Source organism: Rhinopithecus bieti, unplaced genomic scaffold, assembly GCF_001698545.2.
Source record: "Rhinopithecus bieti isolate Rb0 unplaced genomic scaffold, ASM169854v2 scaffold_3878, whole genome shotgun sequence".
In the NCBI taxonomy this organism is placed as follows: Eukaryota; Metazoa; Chordata; class Mammalia; order Primates; family Cercopithecidae; genus Rhinopithecus; species Rhinopithecus bieti.
Genome location: NW_016805059.1, coordinates 5919375 through 5933127, shown reverse-complemented (window position 1 = coordinate 5933127; position 13753 = coordinate 5919375). Strand labels below are relative to the sequence as shown.

General features: G+C 36.0%; 1 protein-coding gene across 3 annotated transcripts in view; it reads right to left on the bottom strand.

Moving 5' to 3' along the window:
• The window catches only part of FBXW7 (F-box and WD repeat domain containing 7), a 219452-nt gene that overhangs the window by 84866 nt on the left and 120833 nt on the right, over nucleotides 1–13753 (bottom strand). For 2 of the 3 annotated variants that reach the window (XM_017871122.1, XM_017871120.1), the window contains 2 exons: nucleotides 7091–7140; nucleotides 5931–6500 (listed from right to left, as the gene is read on the bottom strand). In XM_017871122.1, coding sequence (XP_017726611.1) covers nucleotides 5931–6431 — 501 coding nt within the window. In that variant the 5' untranslated portion in view covers nucleotides 6432–6500; nucleotides 7091–7140. The remainder of the gene's footprint in view (nucleotides 1–5930; nucleotides 6501–7090; nucleotides 7141–13753) is intronic. The other variant, XM_017871121.1, reaches the window with a different exon arrangement.

The following is a 13753-nucleotide window of genomic DNA, read 5'->3' as shown; positions in this document are numbered from 1 at the left end:
AATCTGGGCAGGAAAATAAAAACTTGGTTTGGGGAAAGAAACTACTAGTAGTTTTAGTTTTCAGTGGACCACTCAGATGATGATGCCCAACAGACAGCTAGAAATGCAAAACTATGGCTAGGGTGAATGAATGGAGCTTGAAAAATCATTTTGGAGTTATCTACCAAAGTGAAAACAAAATTCATCATGATATATTCCTGTATCCTTTTTCTTCATACTGTCTTCCCTACCATCAACAAAAAACAACATTAAAATGGATCAGATCATTATAATAATACACATAGGAAACAATTTTCTTTGGAAGTATTTTGAAGATAACTATTTGTGATATTTGTGTATAGTTCAGTGAGGTTTATCATCTGTATAAAGAACAAATCAATGGAGCGCTATTAAACAATTTTAAAATGGCCCATTTGGTGTGAAGATTATTCTTTAGTCTACAATGAAACCCCATAATTAAAATACTTTTTGAGCTGGGTACGGTGGTCCACGCCTGCCGTCCCAACTACACAGGAGGATCTCTTGTGCCCAGGGGTTCAAGGTCAGCCTGGGCAACACAGCAAGGCCCTATCTCTTAAATAATTAATAATAGTAACTGTCATGACCTGCAGTGAATGAGATACAGTTTATCACCAACATTTAGAGTTATTATGATTTAACACAATATTAACAAATATATTTAAAACTATATTAACAAGCATTAATTAGAAATTAACCATGAGCTAAAATTCATTGTGGCATCCATATGGAAGATTCATTAAAGCATTTAAATATACAGAAGCTTTAGTTAAAGATTAGAAGGAAGTCTAGATAAATTGACTTAAATTCTAATGAAAGGAAAGGGTACATATTTTATCAGCTAGGGAGATCTGTGGGTAGCATCGGCTTCAAAATTTATGTCTATTTTTATTGAAGATGGGCCTAGCTTATTATAGTATTCTTCTAATCCTCCTGTGTACGTTTTTAAAAGAATTTATTTCTCTACTTTTTACACTAGAGGGTGACATGATGACTGAATGCTGAAGGTCGTAAAACATACATATAGAGACTGACAACCGCTGTGGGGAATGAAGTGTATTTTGTGGGATTTGGGGTAAGGCACAGGAGACAAATAAAGTGATGTCATAAGGCCTGTATCTGTAAAATATCTTGAGTGTCCCAGGCACTATGCTATCTGATTTACATAAATTATTTCACTTAATCCTTACAAAAACCTTAAGAGGTAGGCATTCTAGTCTTTATTTTATAGATAAAGTAATAGGTTCACTGAGATTACATATTTACGGTCATATAGTAAGTGGCATAATCAGAATTCAAACTCAGATCTGAAAAGTTCTTATCACTCTAATATGTTAAGGGAAAACCCATCTCACCCATTGTCCCCATTTCTCCCATTTCCATTATCCTCTCCACATGTTTAAAATTGGGCTAAACTATGCTGAGTCAATGTTTCATTTTTCCTCCTTCACAAAGGTAGGGGACATGGCTATTCACTGGGCCATGTTTACTAGTGGATGTTACTCAAGATGACTGCCTTAAATAGCATTTTTTGCTCTCTGGACATGTCTACACCAAACAGAATTTGAACTTAAGTTATTTGTCTTGTAGGTAGACTAGGCCAGGGACTTTCTGAAGAAGCTATCATTCTCTAGAACTCTACAACAGAGTGTAACTTAGAGCCCTGTTACATTTCCAATGTTAGACACATTGTCCTACAAAGTTTCTCAGCAGCTCTGGTCCTAGGAGGTGGCTGGAGAATGGTGGACCAGATACCCTGATTGGTTAATGATCCTATTACCTGATTCCTCTATTGTTCAGAACTTATAGACAAGAAAGAGGTCATATATGATATATATATATATATATATATATATATATTATATATTTTTTTTTTTTTTTTTTTTTTTTTTTTTTTTTGAGACAGAGTCTCACTCTGTCGCCCGGGGCAGGAGGGCAGTGGCCGGATCTCAGCTAACTGCAAGCTCCGCCTCCCAGGTTCATGCCATTCTCCTGCCTCAGCCTCCCGAGTAGCTGGGACTACAGGCGCCCGCCACCTCGCCCGGCTAGTTTTTTGTATTTTCAGTAGAGACGGGGTTTCACAGTGTTAGCCAGGATGGTCTCGATCTCCTGACCTCGTGATCCGCCCGTCTCGGTCTCCCAAAGTGCTGGGATTACAGGCTTGAGCCACCGCGCCCGGCCAAGAAAGGGTCTTATGCCTCTAAACTCCAATACACTAGATGCTTCTCCACACCACCCCCCGCATTTATTTATTCTGAAACAGGACTCTCTGTGGCCCAGATCACTGTAGCCTCAACCTCCTGGGCCCAAATGATCCTCCCACCTCAGCCCTCAAAGTAGCTGGAACCACAGGTGCATGCCATCACACTCAGCTAATTTTTGTATTTTTTGTAGAGACAGGGTTTTGCCATGTTTGCCCAGGCTGGTCTTGAACCCCTAGACTCAAGCAATCTGCCCACCTCAGCCTCCCAAAGTGCTTGGATCACAGTGTGAGCTACCACACCCGGCTATCCTGTATACATATGTATTTTTTGATAAACATTTATTTCTTATTTGAGGTAAATGGATAAACACGGTTTAATTACTAAGAAGAATCTAACAATCAGGATGGGAAAAAAATAAGACTAATTTGAGGTAAGGAAGTTATGTGAGACGAGAACAGGTGGAAGAATCCAACAATCAGGATGGGAAAAAAAATAGACTCATTTGAGGTAAGGATGTTATATGAGAAGAGAACAGGTGGAAGCCACTAAGATAGATATGGAAGCATCAGAAATTAGTGCTCAAACACACTTCTCTTCATCAAAAGATCAGGATACCAGATCTGGCCTAATAATTGTCTCATTTGTTTTTCATGTTAGTAGAAAATTAGTTGATATTCTGCATAAAATATGTCAAGGATTCTTCAATATGAGCTGGGCACTCTTCAGAAAACAATTTAAAACAAAAATGATAAGGATGTTGACAAAGGAAGTAAAAACTGAAGAGACAGACATTTATATCTGGAGAACCAAGCTGACTCTAGAATTTACAGGCTAGTCAAATTTAGAGGAACAGCCAGCACACAACCTCTGCTTTAAAAGCATGTTTTACGGATTCGAGACAGTATGACCTCTATCAAATTTTTTAACGGCGTCATTTCTTCCTGATTACTTTAGCCTTGAGCTGTAAAATCTTCAATAGTGTTTTGTTAAGTGCCACAAAGAAAAGTAGTCAACTGAGCTCTCTGTCCTTTCTATAGGGTAGCTCTGATCACTTCAAATGGGACACAGTATTAGAAAATCATCACACACCAGAGTCTCTATGACTATATTGGAAATCTTGTTTAGTGATGTTTGTCATATTCTACCATAGGGGGCAGCATAGTACATGGAAACAGAAAGGGGTTTTTTGCAATTAGGCAAATCTCTCATCACTTAGTGTGATCTGGGGTGGATCATTTGGCCTCTCTGTAACTTTTGTTTATGTATCTGTGGTAGGATCTTTCAAACAGTGTGAGCTTAATAAATAGCAATTCTTGACTATCACTTCCCTTGACTTTTAACAGTAAGTCAGTACGGAATTTTTAACATATATTGCTTGCCATAAAGCTCCCAAAAGAACAAACCTTTAGTGACAAGGGGGGAAAAACTGTCCTCAGAGTTTTGACAGTTTTCAAAATGCTTTCAAAGAATAAAGCAATGCAAGGAAGAATTAAAAATCTTTTTTTCTCATTAATATCATATTTGTTTATGCAGCATATTTAGGGACGATGGATAAAATTCAGTCTAGCTGTCCACAGGGTTTGTTTATGAGAATGCCAAAAAATAAAACTTGAAAGTATCCTGAGTAAAATTTGTAAAAAGCGAATCCTATATTAACATTTAAAAATGGGATTTCATTTCTTATGCCTCTACTCTCAAAAGTCAAAGTTTAAGTAGACTTGAATGAAACTATGGTCTAGGGTAACATCTGTAGAAGTGTCTTAACTTTATAATGATCAAGAATTTAAAGCTCTTCCAAAATACAGTACTTGAACTAGTGAGAGCTTCTATTTATTGTATTAAAACATCTACAGACGGAGAATACTGACATTTTCTTTTTAGGTAAAGCAGTACTAAGCGACTTTTCTAAATGCTGTTGAAAGTGCTCTGGGAATACTCTGGCAGAAGGGTTTTAGGAATGGACAAAAAGGAAAACATTTAGAAAAATTTCAGACTGAAATCGTACTTATAGAAGGGCATCACTGTCCTGGCAATCAAATAGCTTTGTATTCTTCATGACATACTTATGAAGGCAAATCATCTCATGATCAACCATATATCAAAAAGTATACATACACACTTATATAATAAATGCATATACACATCTATACTGTACATGTGTATATATCTAAATGCATACACACATCTATCCCTGCTATGGTTAGGGCCCAGTCCATTCTTGTTATCTTGAATGTACAAGAATAACTGTTATTCATGATTCAGAATCACTAGAAAAAAAACTAACAAATTCAGTACACTTCGTTTTTAAAGAGGTAATCATTATACACATAAAATTTCTGTTAATGATTTTATCTTGAAGGTAAAGAAAAGATGAAGTACCTGTCAAACTGGTGAAATGGAAGGTTTCCTACAGAATATGAGGATGACTTTTCTTTTGGAAAAGATAAACTTTTGTCTAACTAGCTTTTTTTGCTTTTAATTTAAAGTGTAGCAGAAATCAGCAATAACTCTGCATTGTTCTGCAAGGCTTAGTTTTGATTGAACCTCTTTCTGAAATAAGATAATGCAATTGGACCTTAAGTATTAAACCCCTATTCCTCTAACTGAACCCTCAGGAAAAAAAGAGATGTATAAACTCCCTTTTGATACAGTAACCTTGAAGAAGGGGATCAAGACTGGGGGGATAGAAGGGAGGAATGACACTATATAAGGTCTGAGCCTTAACAAAGCAGTGTATGTATAGTTGTTAGCAGTAGAGCCACCTGGCTGAGATCCAAAGCTACTGCTTCAACATCTTGAGACAGGGATGTTACAATGGATGAAAAATCACTACTTGATGTCACGTCCTTCTTAGATCATGCCAGCTAAATATAATCTGACTTGCAGACAGGCTAGGTAAATTAGGGCCAAACACATTTGAGAAAGTTAAAGTTTTACAAGCAGATGTAAAACATGATTTAGCAATTCAACTATTATTAATCCAAGTGTGTAAGACACTTCATTCCAAGTCAAGTTAGGTTAAATGATATGATGTCAAATCAGTTAAATCAGTTTGTATATTGTTTGTGGCCTAAAATCACTGTAAAATGTAAGAAATAAGCAAGTAGGAGTAAGAGGATGAACTACCACAGACATTAATGTCTATAAAACAAGTAAGCTATTATTCAAGTTAAAATGTTCCTTTCCAAAATATAGTTTAACTTGTAAGTCTATTCTACATGAATATTCATTATTTCTAGTTCTCAAATGATAAATAACTAGAACTAATTTGAGGCAACTTTTGAGTAATTTATGCCTTAGAGTGACACTTGTAAATAGACAGCCCACTCCAGCAGCTGCATTTTGTAAATAAAAAGCTTCTTCATTACTTGATTTACACAAATTATATTTCACCCAAAACCTCTACACCCCACACAAGCTACTAATCCCTGCCCGGGACTCAAGGTTTAGATGAAAATTTGATGTTAATAATTTTTCATAGTAATAGGCTCAATTACTTTCCCTCCATTTGTACTCAGATTGTCCCATTATCAGTATTTCTACTTGTTAATACTTTCCAATACCTTCTGTAAGACAAAAAACTAGTTCATTTTATTATTACATATCTTAAGATTAATTTTTAGTAATACAAAGACTAAGAGGAAAGTTTCATTACTTAAAATAGGTATGTAAAGTTTCCCAGGTTAACAATATAATGAATATACTCACTTTCGTTGTTTTTGTATAGAATGGGGAGGAGAGCTGGTGAACGGGCAGGTCCCCAACACTACTGGAGTTTGTGACACTGTTACTATGTGTATGTTCATCTTCTCTGCTACTATCATCAGACTGATCAAAATCATCACTCTCCTGGTCCATCTCCTCCTCCTCCTCATCCTCCTCATCCTGTTCACCAGCATGTTCTTCATCTTCCTCTTGTTCTTCTTGGTTTCCTGAGGAGTCCTCATCTACCGAAATAAATCTATTATTGTTTTCTTCCAATTGTCCTTGCTGGGAATCATTTTGGCCTCCAGGTCTAGGTTCTACTCCAACAACTTCACCATTCCTTGCAGTGTGCTCCTCCTCTTGTTGTCTGAGTTGCTGTTGCTGTTCCTCCTCTACCACACGATTCATCTGTTCTTCATCTACCTGGCTTGAGGAAGGGTTACCTCTCAGAGAGCCTCCAGTTCGTCGTCTTTTGCTGCCCACAGAGAGCAGTTCCTGATTCATTTCCAAAAGCCAGCTTGCTACTTCTTGGACCTTGGCTAGACTATCAGAAGATGCAAAGGTTTTCACATTCTGCAGGGGAAAATAGTGGAAAAAACAAGATTTGTACAATCTATATTATGTTCTACTTTCATGTTATATGTCTACATTCTAAATATCATTAATGACTGCAAAAGTATTGATGCCACCAAGGCATTAAAATGCTTTTAGTAAACAACATAGAACATTTCCATTTTAAAAGTTGTAAGACTTTATAAAGACATGCACAAAACCATAGTAAACAATATTAATCCCTTTTAATAATTTTAGCATAAAGATTTATAGTTTAATTCCTTTGACCAATAAAACATAATCAAGCAAATAAAACAATTTTAACGTTACATCAGTAGTTCATAGACTATATCCTCTATAAAACTTCCACAAAATTTTAAGAAGTGTATCAAAAAAAAATTTCTGTGCTCAGTTAAATTTGGGAAATGCTGAGGTATATCAGATTAAAAGGCTTTTTATCCTGGGTATTTCCCAAACTTCCCTGATCACAGAATCTTGCCTTCAGAAACAGTTTTCTAGCAGGTAACAATTATAATCATTATTGTTTTAATTTTTTTACAAATGACTGGAAACAAAAAATTTATTTAAAAAAAAAGTTCATAAGTTCATACCCTCTGACCCAGTAACTCCACTTCTGGCAATCTATCCTAAGGAAGTAATCCTAAAACAGAAAAAAAAAATTATACAGAGGATGCTCACTGCAGTTTATCCACAAAAGCAAAAAATAAAGATAAAATAAATGTAAATAAAATAAAATTCAAATGCTCAATATAAAGGAATCTATGAGATGGGATATATACAGTGTAATCCCTAAACATGACGTTCATAAAGTATTTTTTAAAATATGGATGTTATATTATATTACGCTAAGGGGAAAACACTGGAAATAATAATAATTATAGTATGATTTTTAAACTGTATGAAGACTAGAAGACAACATTTCAAAATAAACTGCATCTTAGGCAGTGGTATTACAGATGCTTTAAACATTTCTTTTTATCATATTTCTCAATTTTTATATATCAAGCATGTTTACCTTTATGTTTTTTTAACCTGGCTCTAGAATTGTATCTGATACAGCATCTTTTCATGATATTTATTCTTACACTTTATCCTTTGTTGGTATCTATATGGACATCTTTGAAGTCAGATAAAACAATGCCAATATATTGTGCACACACAAGAAATTAAGCACCCGTGATCTAAAACTTGAAACTGTTAACAAATAAAGTATTGTCAATTCTAGTCTTTTTCAGAGAAAACCTTTAGTATGATTTACAACAGTGTATCATAAAACATAAACATCAACAAACAGAAGTCCATATCCTAAAATTTGAGGAAGGTCTTTTATTACTTCTTACCATAATACAAAATGTCAAGATATATCAAATATTAATATTTGATATATTCAAGTTCAGTCACATTAGTTACCGATAAAATCATAAGTTACATATTTATATATTAATATAAACAGTTAATATATAAATATATAACTTATGATTTTATCGGTAACTAATGTGACTGAACTTGAGTTCAGTAAAATAAAATCTGGTGGCTAATAAACAACATTAAGGTTCATGGATTTCTTGGCAACTGGATATGATGGGAATAGAAATGATTCAAGGTCAGGAAGAATACTAATAAAAGAAATAAAATTTTAAACTGAAAATGTTCCTCACTTTGCAGGCAAGGTAATCAGGCTTAAAATGATTTAGTAAATTTCTCAAGATTACTAGCTTTAAGTAAAGCAGGGACAAGAATTTAACACCCAAGTGAGTCTTCTTTCATACACCTTGAAGTAACTACATAAAATCCTGAAAGAATATTATTCTCTAACACTGATACTGCCTTCTTTTCCAAAACTACAATCACTACAATACTCAAAGATTATTACTCTAAAACAAATTATTTGCTAAGCATTCAATATGCTTCTTGTACATGTCAATTTTCTGGAGGATAATGTTTAGAATAATGTATCTTTCAAGCTAACTGATGACAGTTCATCTTTTTGACCAGAACCCACAGTGAAATTATGTTTAACATCACAACTCTGCATGCATGCATTTAAACATATTAAAACAATGGTTTCCGAGAAAGGGAATCATGAAACATTTCTGGTATCTAAAGTCCCTATAAATCACCACCGTTAATGAAATACAGTTGATTCGCATTCACAGTAATTGCGTTCTATAAAATTGCTGCAACCACTGAATTAACAAATACTGAGCCATTGCTCCTAGGGGAAATACAGTTCTCACAAGCCTCTGGTCACAACATTGTTGCCAACTGATCAATGCATAACCTTTTTTATGTGTGTTTCTGTCTAAATATACCTTTAATATAGATTGATTCATTAGCATTGAACTCATGGTCAACAGCATTATAACTAATGCCTGAATTAAGTTTATTTAATACACATTAGTTTATCTTTAAGGCAAATTACAGCCTTCCTGCACTCAGGAACATTAAACAGAACTTCAGGACTATGTTTTGGGGCCATTCTAACCTGCACAATCCCAAATGAGGAAAATGCTATACTTTTCCTCATGGACCATGAAAATGACACTTGTTTACGGTATGACAGCTGCAACAAGAAGGCAGAGCATCACCCTGTTGATCTCAACTAGAAATAGGTTGGTCAGGTGGCTCAAACTTCGTGACACTCTGCATAGTACATGTCCACAAATGACTATGAAAGTATCATTTGTGACTGTGTTGTTACAGTTCTGCTAACCTAACAAAGGATAAATGATCAGAGACATTAAAAGCTCCATTAAAGATATTAGTCAATGAATGTTTCAAATAAATTGAAAGTTCAGATAGCTCTGATAAAATAAAGTTAGACTTTGCATAAAATAATGGCTGGAGAAAAGAACATTACTTTTCCTTTTGTAAGTGTGGGGAACAACATTCTTCTGGCAGTGTCTTTCAAGGCAGTGGAAAGTCCAGAGAGGTCCTGACCTATGGGTACTTTAAAAAGATGCCTACAGTCAACTCCATTCTGGATGAAAAAGAGGTATAATAATTCTGCTGTTCAAACAAATTTAAAATAGGTTATTTAGAGAAAGTAGAGCTACTCCACTTTCCCCAAATCCTAGAAAATACAGGGTAACTTTTATTGAGTATCCTTTGTTGATTTAGTGGCATTTCAGGCCTACTTTGGGTGGCGGGGTGTATTTTAGACAACTTTCTCATAAACTTTTAAAATATTTTCTCAATAATCTTGTTTTTCAAAATGACCTTTGATAATTCAAAACCATTTGAAATGCTTACTCTAGGATGCTTGAAGAAATAAAAGTGGGCACAGACACAGTTGTTAAATAAGTGGAGCTCTGAGAGCCTGTCTTATATTGAACGACAGTTGCGAGCTTCAAAGGAAAATTCCAAGGCAAATACTAACTTTGAAATCATAGTAGACACTGAGGAATACAATTTATACCAATAAAACAATCAGTAGTTTAAGCAAATTACTAAAGCCTCTGAATCACTGGGCAATATTAACATTTTCAGAATTTACATGGGCTGGTATAATCCATTAGACTTGAGCTACAAAGTGATTTAAGAAGCTTTAGGACAAAGATAACAAGAAAGTAAACCAACTGTACTAATCATCAGGAAGAGTAACTCAAAGCTTGGAATCACTTTCTGCAAGAAGTTTAGGATTTTCACTGAATTCTAAAAGAGCTAACACCCATCACTTCACATATGAACTTTCTATACTCCAAATTAATAATTAATTACTATGATTAGGAATAAGTACCTGAAATGCATAATAAGTTTTATCTTACTAATCCACTGCTCAACACCCACTAAGAGCTTCCCATTTCACTCAGAGTAAAAGCCAATGTCTTTTATGGTTGCCTGTTGGGTCCTTCTATCATCTACATACATCCCCACCACTGTGAACTCATATTTTACTTCTCTCTTTCTCACTTTCTGTCACCGTTCTTTCTTGAGGGTTAAAGTGTGCTGCAACCTCAGAGCCTTTGTGCTGGCTATTCCTCTTTTTATTTTACTTCCTTCATGGAGGACTCTGTTCAAATGTCCCCTATTCAATACTTTCTCTAACCATCCAACTTAAAAATAATACCCACCAGCATCACCTCTTCTTTTCCTTTGTCCTGGCTTTACTCATTTCCACAGCACTATACAAAAGCAGAAATAGTACCTGCTATATAGTAAATACCTACCTATCCATCTATCTATCCACCAATTTTTTTCTGTACTATCTGCCTTCCCACATTAGAACTTAAGTTCTATAAGGAAAGGGGACTTTTGTTTTCATCACTATTATCTCCAGCACCCACAAAATGCCTGACTCATAAGGCACTCAAAACATTTGTTCACTGAGTAAATAATTATTAAACCTTTTTTTTTTTTTTTTTTTTTTTGAGACAGAGTCTCGCTCTGTCGCCCAGGCTGGAGTGCAGTGGCCGGATCTCAGCTCACTGCAAGCTCCGCCTCCCGGGTTCAGGCCATTCTCCTGCCTCAGCCTCCTGAGTAGCTGGGACTACAGGCGCCCGCCACCGCGCCCGGCTAATTTTTTGTATTTTTAGTAGAGACGGGGTTTCACTGTGGTCTCGATCTCCCGACCTTGTGATCCGCCCGCCTCGGCCTCCCAAAGGTGCTCGGATTACAGGCGTGAGCCACCGCGCCCGGCCTATTAAACCTTTTTAAAGACAATCATGTACTATGCATGCTCTTCACCAAAAGAGAACTTCAAGCCAGGTCACAAACACAACATCAATTACTTTAAAGACATTTTTTAAAGTTGTACTCCGTATTGAACAAGTCACTTGTAGTACTTTTGAAACTGGTAGGACATAAATCCTAATATCTTAACACTTATTTGTGAATTATCTACTAAGTCATAAAAAACCATTTTTTCCTCTTCATCAAATTTCTTGTTATTTTCAGCATAGGATGTAAAAAAAAAAAAAACTGTGTGACTAAAAGATTAACACTTTGAAAACAATTATCATTTGTTAGTATTTCTGGTTCCATATTTTCTATACAGCAGCTGAGAAATCACATTTGTAACTTTAAAGATGAAAATGTTTCAGGGACTGCAAAATTTGATGAAAAGCTCCTTAGTAACGTACGTTAACAAAATCAACACAAAATGGGCAACACTGGCGAGTGTCATCATATATGCAGCAAGTAATTCATAAAGTTTTATGGATGTACGCTAAATAATTTAAATCGACTTGGCTAGTCAATCATATATATCTTTACTGCAAAGGATGAAAAAGACTATTCCTCAGTCCACATGACAATATATACTTTTTGTTACTTGAATTATAATACATATTTTGTTTTGGCTACATTTAATCCCTCATTCCCGTTCATGCTACCACCTGTGTGATATGGGCTTACTCCATAATAACTAAATTTTAAACTGGTTGTTAAATCTCAGTGACTCTTTTGCCATTTTTATATCTTTATACTCTGTTGGTCACTAGCTCTCTTTTCAACTCTCTCCTGTCCCTTAATTTTCCTGGTACATTCCTCAGTGCATCCCTCAGGCAGCACTATTACTATGCTCCATCGCTAGCTCCTCCCTTCTTTGTTGTTTCTTTGAAAGTCAGGGTTTCAACTACCACATAGAAGCTAACGATTCCCCATACTATTATCTCCAGTCAGACTCCTCTACTGAGCCTATTAATTTCAAGAAGCTGTCCCAAAGTCACACCAAACTTCATTATTTTAACATCCAAACTTCTACTTCCCCACAACATGAACACATACGTGAGGCCCAAATTTGTTCTTAGATCCTCCTATTATTTTCTCTATTTCAGTGAATGGAACCATATTCTAGCCAGTTGCAGATGTAAGAAACCCAGATGGCTCTTCTTCCTTCTTTTCCTCAACAATTTAGTCAAAAAGCTATTAGATGGAGCCAAGCAAGCTAGGTGTATATGTGGGAGGCAGGTAGTCCAAAATTCGGGAGTTGAAGCAGAATGAAAAGAGCCTTCCTGTAGTGAGGGATGGCAGGGAGGAACAGAGGCAGACCAACAGGGGTGCAAGGGGTGGCAAAGCTTGACTCTAAGAAGCATGAGGAATAATCCACATAATAAAGAAGTCCCCATAGGTCAAAGGCAGAACAGAGTGACAACATCCCCATGGGTGGGTAACACAGTAAAGAGTGTTCACATGAGGGAAGGATGTCAAAGGCTGAAGGAAAGAGGAGGGTATAGTGGCCACAGCGGTACCCTACTCAGATGTCCCTTCAACCTAACCTGCTATGAGGAACAGAACTGCTTGACTCTAGCTATCGCACCTTGGAATCCATGGCAACCACCCCTGGCCTTGCTGCCTCTGGGCTTCTCCCAGCAAGCTACTGAGCAGGGTAGAAGTACTAGAATGAGGATTGCTCCAACAGACAATGTGGGAGGGTAGTAGGGTGGGGTGGGAGATTCCCTGCACATCACATCTTGTCTTGACATCTGTGTCTCAGAGGACCCAAACTAACACAAAAAACATCTGTGTAAAAGTACTGATATCAAAAGCTCTTGGGGCAAAATGTTTTAACATCTGAAAGATGTTATAGAATAGTTAACTTCATTAAACAAAGGTCATTTCACTCATTAAAAAACTCACACACACACACACACACACACACACACACAATCCACTTAGCAGTGGAAAACTTCTCAATAGGGTATCTGAACTGAAACGGCCCCTTTAAAGAAAACAGCAGGCTAGATTCTGTTGAATACCTGAAACATTAATAGCTATAGAAACTAGCCTACGTAGTACTTATGTTTCAGTCTCTGTAAGGTGTGAAAAAAAATGGTTGGGTTTTTTTTTTTATTTCAAAGGACAACATTCTTAGATTTAAAAGAAAATGAGCTTTTGAAAACATGTTACAAAAGAAAATCTTGAAATGTTTCTATTGCTGTTTGGGCTTGAGAGTGAGGAAGGATATCAGCAAGTCTCAAGTCTTATTGGAAATCACCTAGAGGAGCTGCAGAACAAAACTGAACACATTTTCCTTCACTTGAACACAAGTGTAAAACTGGAAAAGGGATCCTGTGTAAAACTGGAAAAGGGATCCTGTTTCTGAATGTTCTGACTGTGAAAATTTGACTTGAGAAAAGAGTTTTTCGAAAAAGATCTGCAGTTTTACCATACATTAAAGATGAGTTTTACTAATCTTTCCCAGATAAGATGTAGATTTCTATGAAGAAAAGATTATCATGCTACTCATAGAAAAAGAGTGAACATTATGCTGCAGCAATTTCTCACACATATGAACAATCTTTTTTATTCAA